At 46.9% G+C, this 18,332-nt stretch overlaps 1 protein-coding gene across 1 annotated transcript in view; it reads left to right on the plus strand.

Moving 5' to 3' along the window:
- Positions 1-17,309, plus strand: part of FANCG (FA complementation group G) — a 165,518-nt gene extending 148,209 nt beyond the window's left edge. The window contains exons 14-15 of the mRNA XM_063957553.1: positions 15,900-16,032; positions 16,339-17,309. Coding sequence (XP_063813623.1) covers positions 15,900-16,032; positions 16,339-16,459 — 254 coding nt within the window. The 3' untranslated portion in view covers positions 16,460-17,309. The remainder of the gene's footprint in view (positions 1-15,899; positions 16,033-16,338) is intronic.
- Positions 17,310-18,332: the final 1,023 nt, after the last annotated feature.

Here is an 18,332-nt window from a genome sequence, read left to right on the forward strand (position 1 = left end):
GCAGTGATAATACCTCGTTCTGGCTAAAAAATACATCACATATAGCCCCTGGGGCTATATGGATGTATTTAACCCCTGCCAGGTCTCACAAACACCGGAGAAGAGCCCGCCGAAATAGGGGGCGGAGCCTATCTCCTCAGCACACGGCGCCATTTTCCTGCTCAGCTCCGCTGCGAGGAAGGCTCCCAGGACTCTCCCCTGCACTGCACTACAGAAACAGGGTAAAACAGAGAGGGGGGGGCACTTTTTTGGCGATTTATATATATATAAGCTGCTAGAAAGGAGACAACACTTCTATAGGGTTGTTCCTATATATTTATAGCGCTTGGGTGTGTGCTGGCAAACTCTCCCTCTGTCTCCCCAAAGGGCTAGTGGGGTCCTGTCTTCGATAAGAGCATTCCCTGTGTGTCTGCTGTGTGTCGGTACGTGTGTGTCGACATGTATGAGGACGATGTCGGTGTGGAGGCGGAGCAATTGCCTGTAATGGTGATGTCACCCCCTAGGGAGTCGACACCGGAATGGATGGCGCTGTTTATGGAATTACGTGATAATGTCAGCACATTACAAAAATCAGTTGACGACATGAGACGGCCGGCAAACCAGTTAGTACCTGTACAGGCGTCTCAGACACCGTCAGGGGCTGTAAAACGCCCTTTACCTCAGTCGGTCGACACAGACCCAGACACGGACACTGAATCTAGTGTCGACGGTGAAGAAACAAACGTATTTTCCAGTAGGGCCACACGTTATATGATCACGGCAATGAAGGAGGCTTTGCATATCTCTGATACTGCATGTACCACGAAAAGGGGTATTATGTGGGGTCTGAAAAAACTACCTGTAGTTTTTCCTGAATCAGACGAATTGAATGAAGTGTGTGATGAAGCGTGGGTTAACCCTGATAGAAAACTGCTAATTTCAAAGAAGTTATTAGCATTATATCCTTTCCCGCCAGAGGTTAGGGCGCGCTGGGAAACACCCCCTAGGGTGGATAAGGCGCTCACACGCTTATCAAAACAAGTGGCGTTACCGTCTCCAGATACGGCCGCCCTCAAGGATCCAGCGGATAGGAGGCTGGAAACTACCCTGAAAAGTATATACACTCATACTGGTGTTATACTGCGACCAGCCATCGCCTCTGCATGGATGTGCAGTGCTGGGGTGGTTTGGTTGGATTCCCTGACTGAAAATATTGATACCCTGGATAGGGACAGTATTTTATTGACTTTAGAGCAATTAAAGGATGCTTTTCTTTATATGCGAGATGCTCAGAGGGATATTTGCACTCTGGCATCGAGAGTAAGTGCGATGTCCATATCTGCCAGAAGAAGTTTATGGACGCGTCAATGGTCAGGTGATGCGGATTCCAAACGGCATATGGAAGTATTGCCGTATAAGGGGGAGGAATTATTTGGGGTCGGTCTATCGGATTTGGTGGCCACGGCAACAGCCGGGAAATCCACCTTTTTACCTCAGGTCCCCTCCCAACAGAAAAAGACACCGTCTTTTCAGCCGCAGTCCTTTCGTTCCTTTAGGAACAAGCGGGCGAAAGGACAGTCTTATCTGCCCCGAGGCAAAGGAAAGGGTAAGAGAGAGCACCAAGCAACTTCTTCCCAGGAGCAGAAGCCCTCCCCGGCTTCTGCAAAGCCCTCAGCATGACGTTGGGGCTTTACAAGCGGACTCAGGGGCGGTGGGGGGTCGACTCAAGAATTTCAGCGCACAGTGGGCTCACTCACAGGTGGACCCCTGGATCCTGCAGATAGTATCTCAGGGTTACAGGTTGGAATTCGAGAAGTCTCCCCCTCGCCGGTTCCTAGAGTCTGCTCTGCCAACGTCTCCCTCAGACAGGGCGACGGTATTGGAAGCCATTCACAAGCTGTATTCTCAGCAGGTGATAGTCAAGGTACCCCTCCTACAACAGGGAAAGGGGTATTATTCCACTCTATTTGTGGTACCGAAGCCGGACGGCTCGGTAAGACCTATTCTAAATCTGAAATCTTTGAACCTGTACATAAAAAAATTCAAGTTCAAGATGGAGTCACTCAGAGCAGTGATAGCGAATCTGGAAGAAGGGGACTTTATGGTGTCCCTGGACATCAAGGATGCTTACCTGCATGTCCCAATTTGCCCTTCACACCAAGGGTACCTCAGGTTCGTGGTGCAAAACTGTCATTATCAGTTTCAGACGCTGCCGTTTGGATTGTCCACGGCACCTCGGGTCTTTACCAAGGTAATGGCCGAAATGATGTTTCTTCTGCGAAGAAAAGGCGTATTAATTATCCCTTACTTGGACGATCTCCTGATAAGGGCGAGGTCCAGAGAACAGCTGGAGGACGTAGTAGCACTAACTCAAGTAGTGCTGCAACAACACGGGTGGATTCTGAATTTTCCAAAATCTCAATTGAACCCGACAACTCGTCTGCTGTTTCTGGGAATGATTCTGGACACGGTTCAGAAAAAGGTGTTTCTTCCGGAGGAGAAAGCCAGGGAGTTATCCGAACTTGTCAGGAACCTCCTAAAACCAGGAAAAGTGTCTGAGCATCAATGCACAAGAGTACTGGGAAAGATGGTGGCTTCTTACGAAGCAATTCCATTCGGCAGATTCCACGCACGAACTTTTCAGTGGGATCTGCTGGACAAATGGTCCGGATCGCATCTGCAGATGCATCAGCGGATAACCTTATCGCCACGGGCAAGGGTGTCTCTTCTGTGGTGGTTGCAGAGTGCTCATCTGTTAGAGGGCCGCAGATTCGGCATACAGGACTGGGTCCTGGTGACCACGGATGCCAGTCTGAGAGGCTGGGGAGCGGTCACACAGGGAAGAAACTTCCAGGGAGTATGGTCAAGCCTGGAGATGTCCCTTCACATAAATATACTGGAGCTAAGAGCGATTTACAATGCTCTAAGTCTGGCAAAACCCCTGCTTCAGGGTCAGCCGGTGTTGATCCAGTCGGACAACATCACGGCAGTCGCCCACGTAAACAGACAGGGCGGCACAAGAAGCAGGAGAGCAATGGCAGAAGCTGCAAGGATTCTTCGCTGGGCGGAAGATCATGTGATAGCACTGTCAGCAGTGTTCATTCCGGGAGTGGACAACTGGGAAGCAGACTTCCTCAGCAGACACGATCTACACCCGGGAGAGTGGGGACTTCATCCAGAAGTCTTCCACATGATTGTGAACCGTTGGGAAAAACCAAAGGTGGATATGATGGCGTCTCGCCTCAACAAAAAACTGGACAGGTATTGCGCCAGGTCAAGAGACCCTCAGGCAATAGCTGTGGACGCTCTGGTAACACCGTGGGTGTTCCAGTCAGTGTATGTGTTTCCTCCTCTGCCTCTCATACCAAAAGTACTGAGAATTATACGGCAAAGGGGAGTAAGAACGATACTCGTGGCTCCGGATTGGCCAAGAAGAACTTGGTACCCGGAACTTCAGGAGATGCTCACGGAAGATCCGTGGCCTCTACCTCTAAGACGGGACCTGCTTCAGCAGGGACCGTGTCTATTCCAAGACTTACCGCGGCTGCGTTTGACGGCATGGCGGTTGAACGCCGAATTCTAAGGGAAAAAGGCATTCTGGAAGAGGTCATTCCTACACTGGTAAAAGCCAGGAAGGAGGTGACTGCACAACATTATCACCGCATTTGGAGAAAATATGTTGCGTGGTGTGAGGCCAGGAAGGCCCCCACGGAGGAATTTCAACTGGGTCGATTCCTACATTTCCTGCAAACAGGATTGTCTATGGGCCTCAAATTGGGGTCCATTAAGGTTCAAATTTCGGCCCTGTCGATTTTCTTCCAGAAAGAATTGGCTTCAGTTCCTGAAGTCCAGACTTTTGTAAAAGGAGTACTACATATACAGCCCCCGGTTGTGCCCCCAGTGGCTCCGTGGGACCTTAATGTAGTTTTGGATTTTCTCAAATCCCATTGGTTTGAGCCACTCAAATCGGTGGATTTGAAATATCTTACATGGAAAGTAACCATGCTACTGGCCCTGGCTTCAGCCAGGAGAGTATCAGAATTGGCGGCTTTATCGTATAAGAGCCCATATCTGATTTTCCATTCGGACAGGGCAGAACTGCGGACGCGTCCTCAGTTTCTGCCTAAGGTGGTGTCAGCGTTTCACCTGAACCAGCCTATTGTGGTGCCTGCGGCTACTAGCGATTTGGAGGATTCCAAGTTGCTGGACGTTGTCCGGGCATTGAAAATATATATTTCAAGGACGGCTGGAGTCAGAAAGTCTGACTCGCTGTTTATATTGTATGCACCCAACAAGCTGGGTGCTCCTGCTTCTAAGCAGACGATTGCTCGTTGGATTTGTAGCACAATTCAACTTGCACATTCTGTGGCAGGCTTGCCACAGCCTAAATCTGTCAAGGCCCATTCCACAAGGAAGGTGGGCTCATCCTGGGCGGCTGCCCGAGGGGTCTCGGCATTACAACTCTGCCGAGCAGCTACGTGGTCGGGGGAGAACACGTTTGTAAAATTCTACAAATTTGATACCCTGGCTGAGGAGGACCTGGAGTTCTCTCATTCGGTGCTGCAGAGTCATCCGCACTCTCCCGCCCGTTTGGGAGCTTTGGTATAATCCCCATGGTCCTGACGGAGTCCCAGCATCCACTAGGACGTCAGAGAAAATAAGATTTTACTTACCGATAAATCTATTTCTCGTAGTCCGTAGTGGATGCTGGGCGCCCATCCCAAGTGCGGATTGTCTGCAATACTTGTACATAGTTATTGTTACAAAAAAATCGGGTTGTTATTGTTGTGAGCCGTCTGTTCAGAGGCTCCTACGTTTGTCATACTGTTAACTGGGTTCAGATCACAAGTTGTACGGTGTGATTGGTGTGGCTGGTATGAGTCTTTCCCGGGATTCATAATCCTTCCTTATTGTGTACGCTCGTCCGGGCACAGTATCCTAACTGAGGCTTGGAGGAGGGTCATAGGGGGAGGAGCCAGTGCACACCACCTGATCCTAAAGCTTTATTTTTGTGCCCTGTCTCCTGCGGAGCCGCTAATCCCCATGGTCCTGACGGAGTCCCAGCATCCACTACGGACTACGAGAAATAGATTTATCGGTAAGTAAAATCTTATTATTATCTATAGAAGTTATTAATATTAACACATATCTATAGCAGATATTAATACATAATAACTGCAGGCAGAGCTTATATTAAATGGGACCTGCCTGTGATGGTATTGTAACCTGCATGGGATTATCAGTAGACTGTGATTATCAGTGTATACTAGACTGTGTTTCTCAGTGGCAGCAGGTATTGTAACTTCTCCTATGAGTTTCAATGTAAGCATGGCATGGGGGCCATTTTTAAACATGTTTCCTGTTTCTTCCAGTGGTAATTCCAGAACATTCCTACACTACATCTCTACGCCACCGGAGGCGCAGGGGTGTTAGTGGGAAATTTGGTTCAGGTTTCACATAGGCCCATGTAAACTGTATTTAGCCATATATATATATATATATATATATATATTACGCACCTTAAGTAAACATTTTACTAATTAGTGCAAGTGTCTGTCCTTTGGCTATTGTGGTGTCTGTCTGTATAAGGGGTAAACCTCCAACACAGACTAAATATAAGGTTTACTACAATGTCTGTACATAAATCTACCACAAATTCTGTTGGTTTGTACGTTTCCACTCCGGAAGCCGGGTCAGTCCCAGATCCTATGTTAAGCATAACTCCGCTCGACAGGAGCGGTAAGATCGGAGTCTCGGAAGTTACTCCGCCAGCTCTAACAAAGGAGTCTCAGTTTTTCCAAAGGTCCAATTTCCCTTTGGGTACCAGGGTGTTAATTTAACTGGTCTTATAATTAGACCAGCAGTCAGATAGTGCGGGGTTTTGATAACCATACATTGCTAATAACCAGTGAGTCAGTGTCTCAATTTTTACAGAGACTAAGTAGACTCTAACATCTAATCTGTCGATTTTCATAAACAACAGATCTTCAATGAGTTATTATTTATAATATCTGACTAACATTTAACTCTATTTACCCGTTTCCACATCTAAATGGGACAATCCGTCATTGGTGAATTCGTCTGTGACAAACATTATAAACACCCAGGATACGGTTGGGTCACTAGACGCTCTATGTATGGAAACAACAACGATCACTGTTAATAAAAAGCTGCAGAGTATCTCTGTAAAACTTCTGATGACACCTGTTACCTCGATTCTCGCTTTTCATCGTCGCTAGTTTCACCAAAACAAGGCCAGAAGTTGTTTGGTCCTAAATTTGATATTCAGACCTCCGGTATCAAAACGAAAATACTTTGGCCCGACGTTTAATCCCTTTAGACTTCAGTCTTTTCAAGGCTGTGGTACAAAAACAGTTACGACTTGTAACGCCAGGGTGCTAAAGTCAACAAGCCAGTGGCTTAACGGCCTCTCAGGCCATCTAGAATTTCCAATTGTGGAAGCGCGCCTTTACACGTTACATTTGCCGGGTTTCCAAACATCCACTCATGGATGTATCCGCTATTTACAGTTTAAAAGACTGCCTCTGTCGGACGAAATTAGGCGTTTTGCCAGGTGGCCATTCAGTCTCTGCTGGTTTCAGCTGTTTTTATTTCCAGACCTGGTACACCAACAGAGTCAGGGTTACTTATTCCCCTCTGTTTGGGGTAACGAAGCCGGAGGGCTCCGTCGCAGTCTCAATCAGCAAGTCACTTACTACAGTTGAAAATGGATTTACTGCTGTTAGTAATTGCATATTTGGAGCCACAAGATTGCATGATTGCGCTTGATTTTCACAATGCGTATTTACCCATTCCGGTTTGGTCACCGCATCACAGGTTCTTGGGTTTTGCAATACGCCACAACCATTAACCATTTCAGGTTCTACCGTTTGGCCTCTTGTCAACGCCTCGGGTATTCACCAAAGTGATGTTGGTGACAATAGCTCATTTCAGAGCCCTGGCGGTGACAATCGTTCCATACTTAGACGATCTGCTCATAAGAACTCTGTCTCAACAGAAGTTCCTCTTACTTGCGCTACTAACGTACACCACGGTGGCAGGTCATGGTCAAAAACAATCGCATCTAATTCCGTCTGAACGACTTCAATTCCTAGGTATGATTATAAATACGGTAAATCAAAGAGATTTACCTACTATACCAGAAAAGAACAAATATACCATCTAGTACAAGTAGTGCAAAAGCCACGCACACTAGCGGTACATTGGTGTATTCGCCTATTAGGAACAATGATGTGTTTTCAAAGCGCTTTAGTTCGCCGGGTTTCACTCGCGTTTCCCACAGGGGGGCGAGGGTGTATATACTCTGGACGAGAGTCTCAGAGGTTGAGGAGTTGTAGTTAAAAAGGTCAGCGACAGGGGTTCTAAAACGGATCACGACAGATTGCTGTCTATAAATGTCCTGGAACTCCGTGCAATTTACAATGCACTACATGCTTCGCTTTCAGTCTGTCCAAGTGCAGGCAGACAACGCAACGGTAGTTGCATACACAACAACCAGGGAGGACCGAGAAGCCGCATGGCAATGCGGAAGGTAGCTCGAATCCTCAATTGCCCAGAACACCATTAGGTGATGTTGTCGACGGGGTTCATTCCGGGAGTGGACATCTGTTAGACAGATAATTTCACCCGTCGGGATTTTCATCCACAAAACTGGGCATTAAATCCAGAGGTGTTTCATATGTGAATCCACAGGTGGGGTTACCCTCAGGTGTACATGATGGCATCTCGCCACAATTACAAACGCTCAGTATGTGTACAGAACGACAGATCACAAGGACAGTGGCGGTGGAGGTACTCACATTCGTGTGGTCATACAGCCTCGTGTATCTGGCTCCACCGTTTTCCGCTGCTCTCTCCGTTGCTAAAAACGGATCATAAGACAGTTCGTCACAGTCATACTAGTGATATCTCATGGGTTTCGGAGAGCTTGCTTCTCGAATCTCCAAGGAATACTCGCACACGATCTTTGCCCGCTCATAATACGTCCAACCTGTTACAACAGGGACCGTCCTTTTACCCCTATTTACCTAGGTGCTGCGGTTGCCGGGGTGGTGGTTCAGACCGCCCTCTTAAGAAAAGAGATAGGGCATTACAGTATCGATTATACCAACCATGTTACGAGCTAGGAAGCCGCTTACGACAGCTCATTATTACAAAATTTGGTGTGCCTATATAGGGGGGTGTGAAGCTCGGAAGTTTCCGACATCATCTTTCAAATTACCCGTATTCTGTTATTTTACAGACGGGGTGGGATGGAGAACTGTGTTTATCTGCACTGAGGGTGCAGGTATCTGTGTGGTCAATTTATTTTCAAAGACGTTTGATTCTATTGAGTCGGTACACACCTTTCTACAAGGTGTCATCAAAGTGCAGCCTCCATTTATCCCACCTACAGCGCCATGCGGCTTGAAGCGGGGTTCAGATTTCTTACAGTTTTCATATTTTGAACCCTTACAACAAATGGGAATTAAGTTTCTCACTTGGAAAACTTTTTTCTTCTAGCCTTAGCTTCGGCAAGGGTCTTGTTTTCACATTTGGGTGCCTTGTATTCCAAGCCACCGTATTTGGGTTTTCTCATGACAAAGCAGAACTTCGGACGAATTCCGATTTCTTATTTTTCACATTAATAAACCAATAGTGGTTCTTGTGTTGACAGCACATTCTAGAATTCTGAATGTGGTACACGCATTACGCGTCTATATGTCCCGAACGTCTACAGTTCGTAATACGGATACGTTGTTTGTTCTCTATGATGCTGCCAACTGGGGTTAGCCAGTTTCTCAGCAGACATTATCCAGTTGGATAAAAATGACTACAAGTCAGGCTTACTTTAAGGCTAAGTTACAGGCGCCTACGTCAGTAATAGCTCATCCCACAGGTTCTGTGGGAATGTCATGACCAGCTGGTCGTGGAGCGTCTACGACGCGGTTACATAGTCTTCAGTGCACACGTTTGTGCGCGTTTACACGTTATGAAACGGTTGCGGCATCAGCATCTAGCTTTGGCCGCCTACTGTTACAGGTGTCAAACAGCTCTCCCGCCCACGAGGGAAGCTTTGGTACGTCCCAAGAGTACTCCAGTGACCCCTAGTGGATGAAAAAGAAAATAGGATTTTGGTACTTACCAGGTAAATCCTTTTCTTTGAATCCATAGGGGGCACTGGACGCCCACCCAGAGCAGTTTTACCTGGGTTGTATTAAGCTCAGAGGAGCTTATGGTAACACATTTTTCACCGGTTGGTTCAAATTATAAAGGTCTATCGGTTATGGTGTCAACTGTTTAGTTGACAGTAACGTTATGTGTCAACCTTGTGGTTGTCCGTTATGTTATAGGAATTCTCCATTGTCAACCTCTCTATATAGTTCCTGTTCGCTCAGTAAAAACACTGAGGTCGTACACTGAGGTACTCTGGGATATGGAGGGGTGGAGAGTTCTAAATTTAAATATTCAGTGCCTTTGTTCTGCTAAGCCGTCCATATCCCCAAGAGTACTCCAGTGCCCCCTATGGATTCAAAGAAAAGGATTTACCTGGTAAGTACCAAAATCCTATTTTCTGCGCAGGGTAAATACTGGCTGCTTTATTTTCTCTTTACGTCCTAGAGGATGCTGGGGTCCACATTAGTACCATGGGGTATAGACTCGTCCACTAGGATCCACTGGCACTTTAGTGTGGACTGGCTCCTCCCTCTATGCCCCTCCTACTAGACTCAGTTTAGAAAATGTGCCCAGAGGAGCCGGTCACAGCTAGGGGAGCTCCATAGGAATTTTTCTGGAAACAGCCTCCCTGCTTCATGGAACTTAGGGGAAGAGTAGTGTCAAACCCTGAGAGGTTAATGGCCACTATCTCCGCTGACAGGACACTGAGCTCCAGAGGGTAATGATCGTTAGCCGCCCGAGGCGACCGCTCACTCCCGCAGCATGCCGCCACCCCCTAACAGAGCCAGAAGACTCCGGCGGCAAGTATGTCACCGGCGACCCGACAAGCGGGGAGCCGTTGTGAATGGCGGCAACAGAGTAGGAGCGCAGTACGAACTGCGCTCCGGAGAGCTCAGCGGTACACAGTGCGGCGCTATGAGGGGCGCCCTGAGCCAGCGCAAATAACCTACACTGCTCACCAAGGCTGTCAGGGACCTCGGTAACGCTGCTAGCCCATACCTCAGGCCAGTATAAAGATTTGAAAGTGTGGGAAGACGCGCCATGTTCAAGGGGCGGAGCTTCTCCTCAGAACGGATCCAGCGGCTTCCAGTGCCATTTTCTCCCTGCAGATACACCTATAGCGACGCTGACAGGGAGTGCTATCTCTCCACACGACTCCAGCTATCCTCTGCGGTACCAGGGGGTTGTAGAAGGGGGGGAGGCTGTGTATTACTGTGTAGTCTATGAAGGGTACACAGTCAGCGCCCTTCATAGACTATGCTGGCTCCAAGCTCTGTGTTTCTCTGAAGGTACTTGGGGGGAAAAACTGTGTCTGACATTTTCCTGTGTGTGTGTGTGTGTGTGTGTGTGTGTGTGTTCTCTCACATAGTTATGTCCAGGGACTCTGTGTCTTATGCTGCAGAGAAAGTTTCTTCTCCAGAGGAATCCATTCCATGTATCCAGGAATGTAATGTCTTGTCTCAGGCTTCTATATCTGAGCCAGAATGGCTGACTTCAATTAAGGGAATGATCTCTCAGATTTCTACTAGGGTGGCTCATACTGAGACTGAAACTCGGGTTTTAAAGAATTGTATGGCAGTTTGGTCAGGTTCTGTTCCTATTCCTTCTAAATCCCCTAGCATATACCCAAAGAAACGTGCACTTGCCCAGATTATTCAAGCCGACACGGATACCGACTCTGACACGGCAGACGGTGAGGGGGATGTGCTGAGGGGGGCGGCATCCCTTGCAAAGGGGGTGCAGCTCATGATTGAGGCCATTGGGGATGTGTTAAACATTACTGAAAAAGGGACAGCATAGTCCCGAAACGCGTTGGTATTGACCTGCTGTGCCTTATTCCATTATCAAGATGGACAACCTCTGCATGCTGTGGGTCACGTGGACGGTCATTTGGGAATTAAATCTCTGGAGCCTATAGCAGGGTATTTCCCGGAGTACTCTGCTTTCTCAACACCTGCGGCTCCCACCAAATATACGGGTACGATCACCTTCCTGCCTTCATTGTGATTCACCACATGTGTTTTTATATTTCTATCTTTGTCATATTTTATGTTCATTTTATTAAATATTTTATCATATTTTGATACCTCATTTGAAATCTATATTGGACATATCATATTTATACGGATCTAGCGCCTATTAGGGAGTGGTTACATCTCTTTGCTATTACTGACACACCACCTGAGCAGGTTGAGGAGGCTTACTTCACAGACAATAAGAAAGCCTCGCTAACCTTCTCTGCATCTAAAGAATTAAACGCTCAATTTGAAAAATCCTGGGAAAACCCGGAGAAGAAATTCCAGATCCCAAAAAGGGTTCTGGTTGCTTTTCCCTTCCCTGAGGAGGATAGAAAAAAATGGGAAAACCCGCCTATAGTTGACGTATCTGTCTCCAGACTGTCAAAAAAGGTGGTTTTACCTGTCCCTGGATCTATCGCATTAAAAGAACCGGCCGATCATAAAATTGATACTACGCTCAAATCCATATACACTGATTCTGGAGTGGCGTTAAGGCCCACTATTGCCTGTGCATGGATTTCTAAAGCTATAGTAAAGTGGTCAGGCACGTTACTAGAGAACTTAGATACAATGGATAGAAGTGACATTGAACTGTTTTTACGTAACATACAGGATTCTGTGGGTTTCATGGTGGAGTCCATGAAGGACCTGGGTACGCTGCATGTAAGGATATCTTCCACGGCTGTCTCAGCTCACAGGGGACTCTGGCAACGCCAATGGTCTGCCGACGCGGAAACCAGGAGAAGTGTGGGGAACCTACCCTTCACAGGTCAGGCTCTATTTGGGGGAAGCGTTGTATGCGTGGATTTCCACGGCAACCGCGGGTAAGTCACACTTTCTTCCCTCAGCGACTCCTTCTACGAAGAAACCCTTTTCTTCATCTACATCGCAGTCCTTTCAGACTGTTAAGACGAAAAAGTCCAAGCCTCCTGCCACCTTCTTTAGAGGTGGCTGAGCAAAATCCAAGAAGCCTGCAACTGCAGGTTCCCAGTACCAGAAGCCTGCTTCTGGTTCCTCAAAATCCTCAACATGACGGTGGTCCGCACAGCCTGGAGAACGGGCTGGTGGGGGTGAGACTCAGACGTTTTAGCCACGTCTGGGTGTCGTCCGGCCTGTATCCCTGGATACAGGATATTGTGGCCCAGGGATGCAGACTGGAGTTTCAAGAACTCCCGCCTCACCGATTCTTCCAATCAGGCTTGCCAGCTTTACTGACAGAAAGGGCTATCCCTTTTGGAAGCCATCCAAAAATTGGAGAGGTCAGTGGTCATTGTTCCAGTTCCACCTGATATGCAACACAAGGGTTACTATTCAAACCTTTTCGTGGTACTGAAACCGGATGGTTCGGTCAGACCGATTTTGAACTTGAAATTATTAAATCCTTACCTGAGGGAGTTCTTATTCAAAATGGAGTCTCTGAGAGCGGTGATCTCAGGTCTGGAGGAGGGCGAGTTTCTGGTATCCCTGGATATCACGGATGCGTACCTCCACATTCCGATTTGGCCGCCGCATCAGGCTTATCTCAGATTTGCACTGTTAGACAGTCACTATCAGTTCCAGGCACTGCCATTCGGTATCTCCACGGCACCGAGGGTGTTCACCAAGGTGATGGCAGAGATGATGGTTCTTCTCCGCAGACATGGAGTGAACATAATTCCATATCTGGACGATCTGCTAATAAAGGCATCGTCTAGGGAGAGGTTGTTGCAGTCCATTGCTCTCACGACTCGTCTACTAAGGGGACATGGTTGGATTCTGAACCTTCCAAAGTCACATTTGGAGCCGACAAGGAGATTGTCTTTCTTGGGGATGATTCTCGACATGGAAGTGCAGAGGGTGTTTCTACCAGTGGAGAAAGCGTTGGTGATACAATCAATGGTCCGGGATATCTTGAAGCCTGCCCGGGTATCGGTTCATCAGTGCATTCGCCTTCTGGGGAAGATGGTTGCCTCCTACGAGAGTCTCTACAGTACGGAAGACTTCATGCTTGGTCCTTCCAACTGTATCTCCCAGACAAGTGGTCAGGATCTCATCTACACATGCACCAGAGGATACGTCTTTCGCCAAAAGCAAGGATTTCACTACTCTGGTGGCTGCAAATGCCTCACCTTCTGGAGGGCCGCAGGTTTGGGGTTTAGAACTGGATCCTTCTAACGACAGATGCAAGTCTCGGGTTGGGGCGCAGTCACTCAAGGGGAAACCTTCCAAGGAAGGTGGTCAAGTCTGGAATTCATTCTTCCAATAAACATTCTGTAACTAAGAGCCGTGTACATTGGTCTTCTCCAAGCGGCACATCTTCTGCGAGATCGGGCCATTCAAGTACAATCGAACAATGTAACGAAGATGGCCTACATAAACCGACAGGGGGGAACAAAGAGCAGAGCTGCTATGTAAGAGGTAACAAGAATCCTCCACTGGGCAGAAAAGCACGCAGTGGCGCTGTCAGTAATCTTTCTTCCAGGAGTGGACAAATGGGAAGCGGACTTCCTCAGCAGGTACTATCTCCATCCAGAAGAATGGGGCCTCCATTCGGAGGTGTTCACAGAGGTAACTAGTCGTTGTGGCGTGCCTCAAATAGACATGATGGCCTCATGTCTCAACAAGAATCTTCAAAGGTACTGTTCCAGGTCGAGAGACCCACAAGCAGTGGCGGTGGATGCCCTGGTAACACCGTGGGTGTTCAAGTCAGTGTATGTGTTCCCCCTACTTCCACTCATTCCAAGAGTTCTCAAACTCAAACAGGACAAGGGTTCAGGCAATTCTCATTGCTCCGGACTGGCCAAGGAGAGCTTGGTACACGGATATTCTGGCCTTACTGCTGGAAGATCCAAGGCCTCTTCCTCTTCGAGAGGACCTTCTGCAACAGGGGCTGTTCGCTTATCAAGATTTACCGCGTCTACGTTTGACGGCATGGAGGTTGAACGCCAGATCTTAGCCCGGAAGGGTATTCCGAGCAAGGTTATTCCTACCCTGATACAGGCTAGGAAAGGAGTAACGTCTAAACATTACCATTGCATTTAGAAAAAATGTGTCTTGGTGTGAATCCAAGAGGTTTCCTACGGTGGAGTTTCAACTTGGACGGTTTCTCTTCTTCCTGCAAGCAGGTGTGGATTTGGGCCTGCGTTTGGGATCCATAAAAGTCCAGATTTCTGCTTTATCCATTTTCTTCCAGAAACAATTGGCTGCCCTCCCTGAGGTTCAGACTTTCTTGAAAGGGGTTCTGCACATCCAGCCTCCCTTTGTGGCACCGACGGCACCCTGGGATCTTAACGTGGTGTTGCATTTTCTGCAATTGGATTGGTTTGAGCCTTTACAGGAGGCTGAGGTCAAGTTTCTCACGTGGAAGTCTGTCACTTTGTTGGCCTTAGCTTCTGCTCGACGTGTGTCGGAATTGGGGGCTTTGTCCTGTAAAAGCCCCTACTTAATCTTCAATGAAGATAGAGCTGAGCTCAGAAAGCATCAGCAGTTCCTTCCAAAGGTTGTGTCGGCTTTTCATATCAACCAACCTATTGTGGTGCCAGTAGCTACTGACTCCTCAATTACATCAAAGTCCTTGGATGTTGTGAGGGCTTTGAAGATGTATGTGAAGAGGACTGCTCGCCACAGAATATTAGACTCTCTGTTTGTCCTGTATGATCCCAAGAAAATTGGGTGTCCTGCTTCTAAGCAGACGATTTCTCGCTGGATCAGGTTCACCATCCAGCATGCATATTCCATGGCAGGATTACCGTGCCCAAAATCTGTTAAGGCCCACTCTACTCGTAAGGTGGGTTCATCCTGGGCGGCTTCCCGGGGGGGTCTCGGCTTTACAGCTTTGCTGAACGGCTACTTGGTCAGGGTCGAACACGTTTGCAAAGTTCTACAAGTTCGATACTTTGGCCTCTGAGGACCTGAAGTTTGGTCAAACAGTTCTGCAGGAGCCTCCGCGCTCTCCCTCCCATTCTGGGAGCTTTGGTACATCCCCATGGTACTAATGTGAACCCCAGTATTCTCTAGTACGTAAGAGAAAATAGGATTTTAATTACATACCATTAAATCCTTTTCTCGTAGTCCATAGAGGATGCTGGGCGCCCGCCTAGCGCTTCGTTATCCTGCAGTGGTTACTTGGTTAGTACTGCTTTGTTCTTAAGTACTGCGTTATTACTTGGTTCAGTAATGTTATTCAGCGGTTGTTGAGTTTCAAGCTGTTTAGCTTGGTTTGCCTTGTTTGTGTGAGTTGGTGTGAATCTCGCCACTATCTGTGTATAATCCTTCTCTCGAAGTTGTCCGTCTCCTCGGGCACAGTTTCTAGACTGAGTCTGGTAGGAGGGCCATAGAAGGAGGAGCCAGCCCACACTATTAAACTCTTAAAGTGCCAATGGCTCCTGGTGGACCCGTCTATACCCCATGGTACTAATATGGACCCCAGCATCCTCTACGGACTACGAGAAAAGGATTTACCGTTCAGGTAATTAAAATCCTATTTTTACACTGCAATTTAGATTTCAGTTTGAACACACCCCATCCAAATGTAACTCTCTCTGTACATGTTACATCTGCCCCACCTGCAGTGCACATGGATTTGCCTATTAGAGAAAAAGTTTGCTGCTGCGATCAAGTCTGAATTAGGCCCTGAAGCAGTGGTCCTTTAGAGTGATATGGTGAATATAATATGCACGTTGTGTCCTGTACTACAGTTGAACTAGATGCTTAGAGCAATAACGAGTTATCCATATCTCTGCCCAGTCTTTCCTTACGCAGCATCCTGTCTTGTGAATGTACTGTGGACGCTGGGTCACAAGAAAGAAGCAGCGAATCAGTGGAGGAGATTTCAGAATGATGAGGAGCACATACAGCAGCAGTGGGAGGCAGTTAGGAGGTAGGTGTCTGCCCATGAGCTATCTACCTTACTGGATGGTGAAACATGCAGTAATCTGCGTGGATGCCACTTTCATCTATGAGTAGACATCTGTTTCTGTTCTTTCAGATGTGTTTAGTAATGTTCTGTTGGTAGGAATCTACCAGCTGGTACTAACCACTACTGGCATCATCTCCCTTGTCCCCATTTTATTCTCCTGTTGTAGGGAAAATCCCTCTTTGTGAATCTTCCTGAGACCGATGTGAGTGGCCTCTGTTGCTTTCTCTGATCACGTTGAATGACGGGGCTTTCTCCTTTCTCCCCCAGGGACCTGCCCCTCTACCTATCTCTCTCCACCCTGAAAGGAAACTCTGTGGACGATTCCCTTGTTAAGAAGTTGGAGGACTATTTACGAAATAAGGACAGTAATATTGGCGCTGACTCCTAACTCACCATCCGAAGCTTCACAAAACGTTCTGACACCTCGCAGAGACGGTTGTGCTACACGGCTGCTGTTATCTGGGGAGCGTAGTGTAACGTCAGCCTCGCTGCCTGCTATCCCATGATTTCAGTGACCGAGAAACAGCCTGATCACGTGCTGCGCAATAACATAATTTCCTGGGAGAAATTACAACGGCATTGACCAGCGAAACCCAACTTGTTTCCTTTATTACTACATTGGCGACCCCATGGCTACAATGATAAAATGGCTGATGATGTGGAGATCAGACTCTGGGGCCTTACTGGTGTGAGATTGCCAGTGTGGATATTTATGTGGAAGAATCCAATGGTGCAGCTGAAGTCATGAAGCCTTTTATGATGTTGGGGCCTGGGATAGTAATCTCATGCTTTAAGATGACCTGTGTAATAAATTATATAAAACTCACTTTGTTCTTCCTCCTCCTTCACCAGTCTTTGTTTTCCATCAGCTGCTTTATGTTTGATCACTGATGGGGCAGTTCCATAGGACCAAGTCATTCTCACTTTAGACTTTTCCACCTAGTTACCATGAAGTTCAGCCCCTGCCATGTCTACCACTGTTACTTCGGCAGGTCTGTAAATAAGGCCGTCATCTCATCGGAACTATTTGCACTGGAAGAATTGTCCACACAAAGTGGTAGACCTGATATAGTGGGAACTTAGGAAGATCCTGGAATCCCAAACTCCAGGCTCTTGTGTTCATGCAAGACAACCCACCAGCATCCGTGAGTTGAAGATGTCCTATATGCGGGAATGAGTTCCCGTATTTTTTCTTTTTTGAGCCTTAACTGAATTAAAATCTATATATATTTCTCTGCCATTTGATTTTTTTTTGGGGTTCTCTTTAACTGTGACCACATTTAAGGTTCCAATTATGTAGAAATTCTGAAGTGTTCCCAAGCGTTCTAGTAGCACTGCACATGTTTCTTTCTCCTTGGCAGTTAGAGTACATCTCCTGCGTATTATTTTTATTGAATTATGTACAGATGATATTGTCACACTTAACATTTCTTTAACATAAAGTCAACTTGTTAAAGCTTTCATCCACATTTTCATCTTTTGAGCCGCCTTGACTCAACTTCCATCAATAGTGGGGTAGTCTGCTAATCGCTCTTTTTCCATATTACTTCAATCAATGTACTTCTTTTCGAGATAACAAATACTAAGCTACAGTGCCCCAGGAACCAAACAGTCAATATTGTCAATGGAGTGGCTTGTTCTCTTGTTAACTGACAATACAGACTGCATTCTGGTGTCCAGTATTCAATACACAGAACAGTCTAATGGCCTCCTTACAATAAAGAGAGCATTCCATGTAGTGACCTCTGTACGATACAGAGAACATTCCTGTTTAGTGACTGAAATACCATACAGTGAGCATTCTAATGATCTTCTATACACTATTGAGAGCATTCCTTTGACATACAATACAGAGGCCATTCTTGTGACCTATATACAAAATAGTATATAGATCTCTATACAATACAGAGAGCATTCTAGCTACCCTCTGCAATAGAGAACATTCAGATGACAGTCATGCAATACAGAGAGCATTCAATGGGCTTCTGTACAAGACAGAGCATTCTTGTGACCACTAGTCGTAGTAGTCAATACATAGCGAATACTTGTGACTAGAGTGTAGATGTGGAGAAATAGGTTACCCTATGGTGCTCAGGCACTATAGGTATGAGATGCTGTGCCCAGCAGCTGCCTCAGAGGTATAAGGGAGTCACTCCCACAAGGTAAACAAAAAAAACAGAACAGAGGCTGCGCTAGATTTGTTCAATATGATAAATTGTAATGTAACCAAATATCGCATTTTAATAATAAAAGTAAAATAT

This window comes from Pseudophryne corroboree, chromosome 1, assembly GCF_028390025.1.
Source record: "Pseudophryne corroboree isolate aPseCor3 chromosome 1, aPseCor3.hap2, whole genome shotgun sequence".
NCBI classification, from domain to species: domain Eukaryota; kingdom Metazoa; phylum Chordata; class Amphibia; order Anura; family Myobatrachidae; genus Pseudophryne; species Pseudophryne corroboree.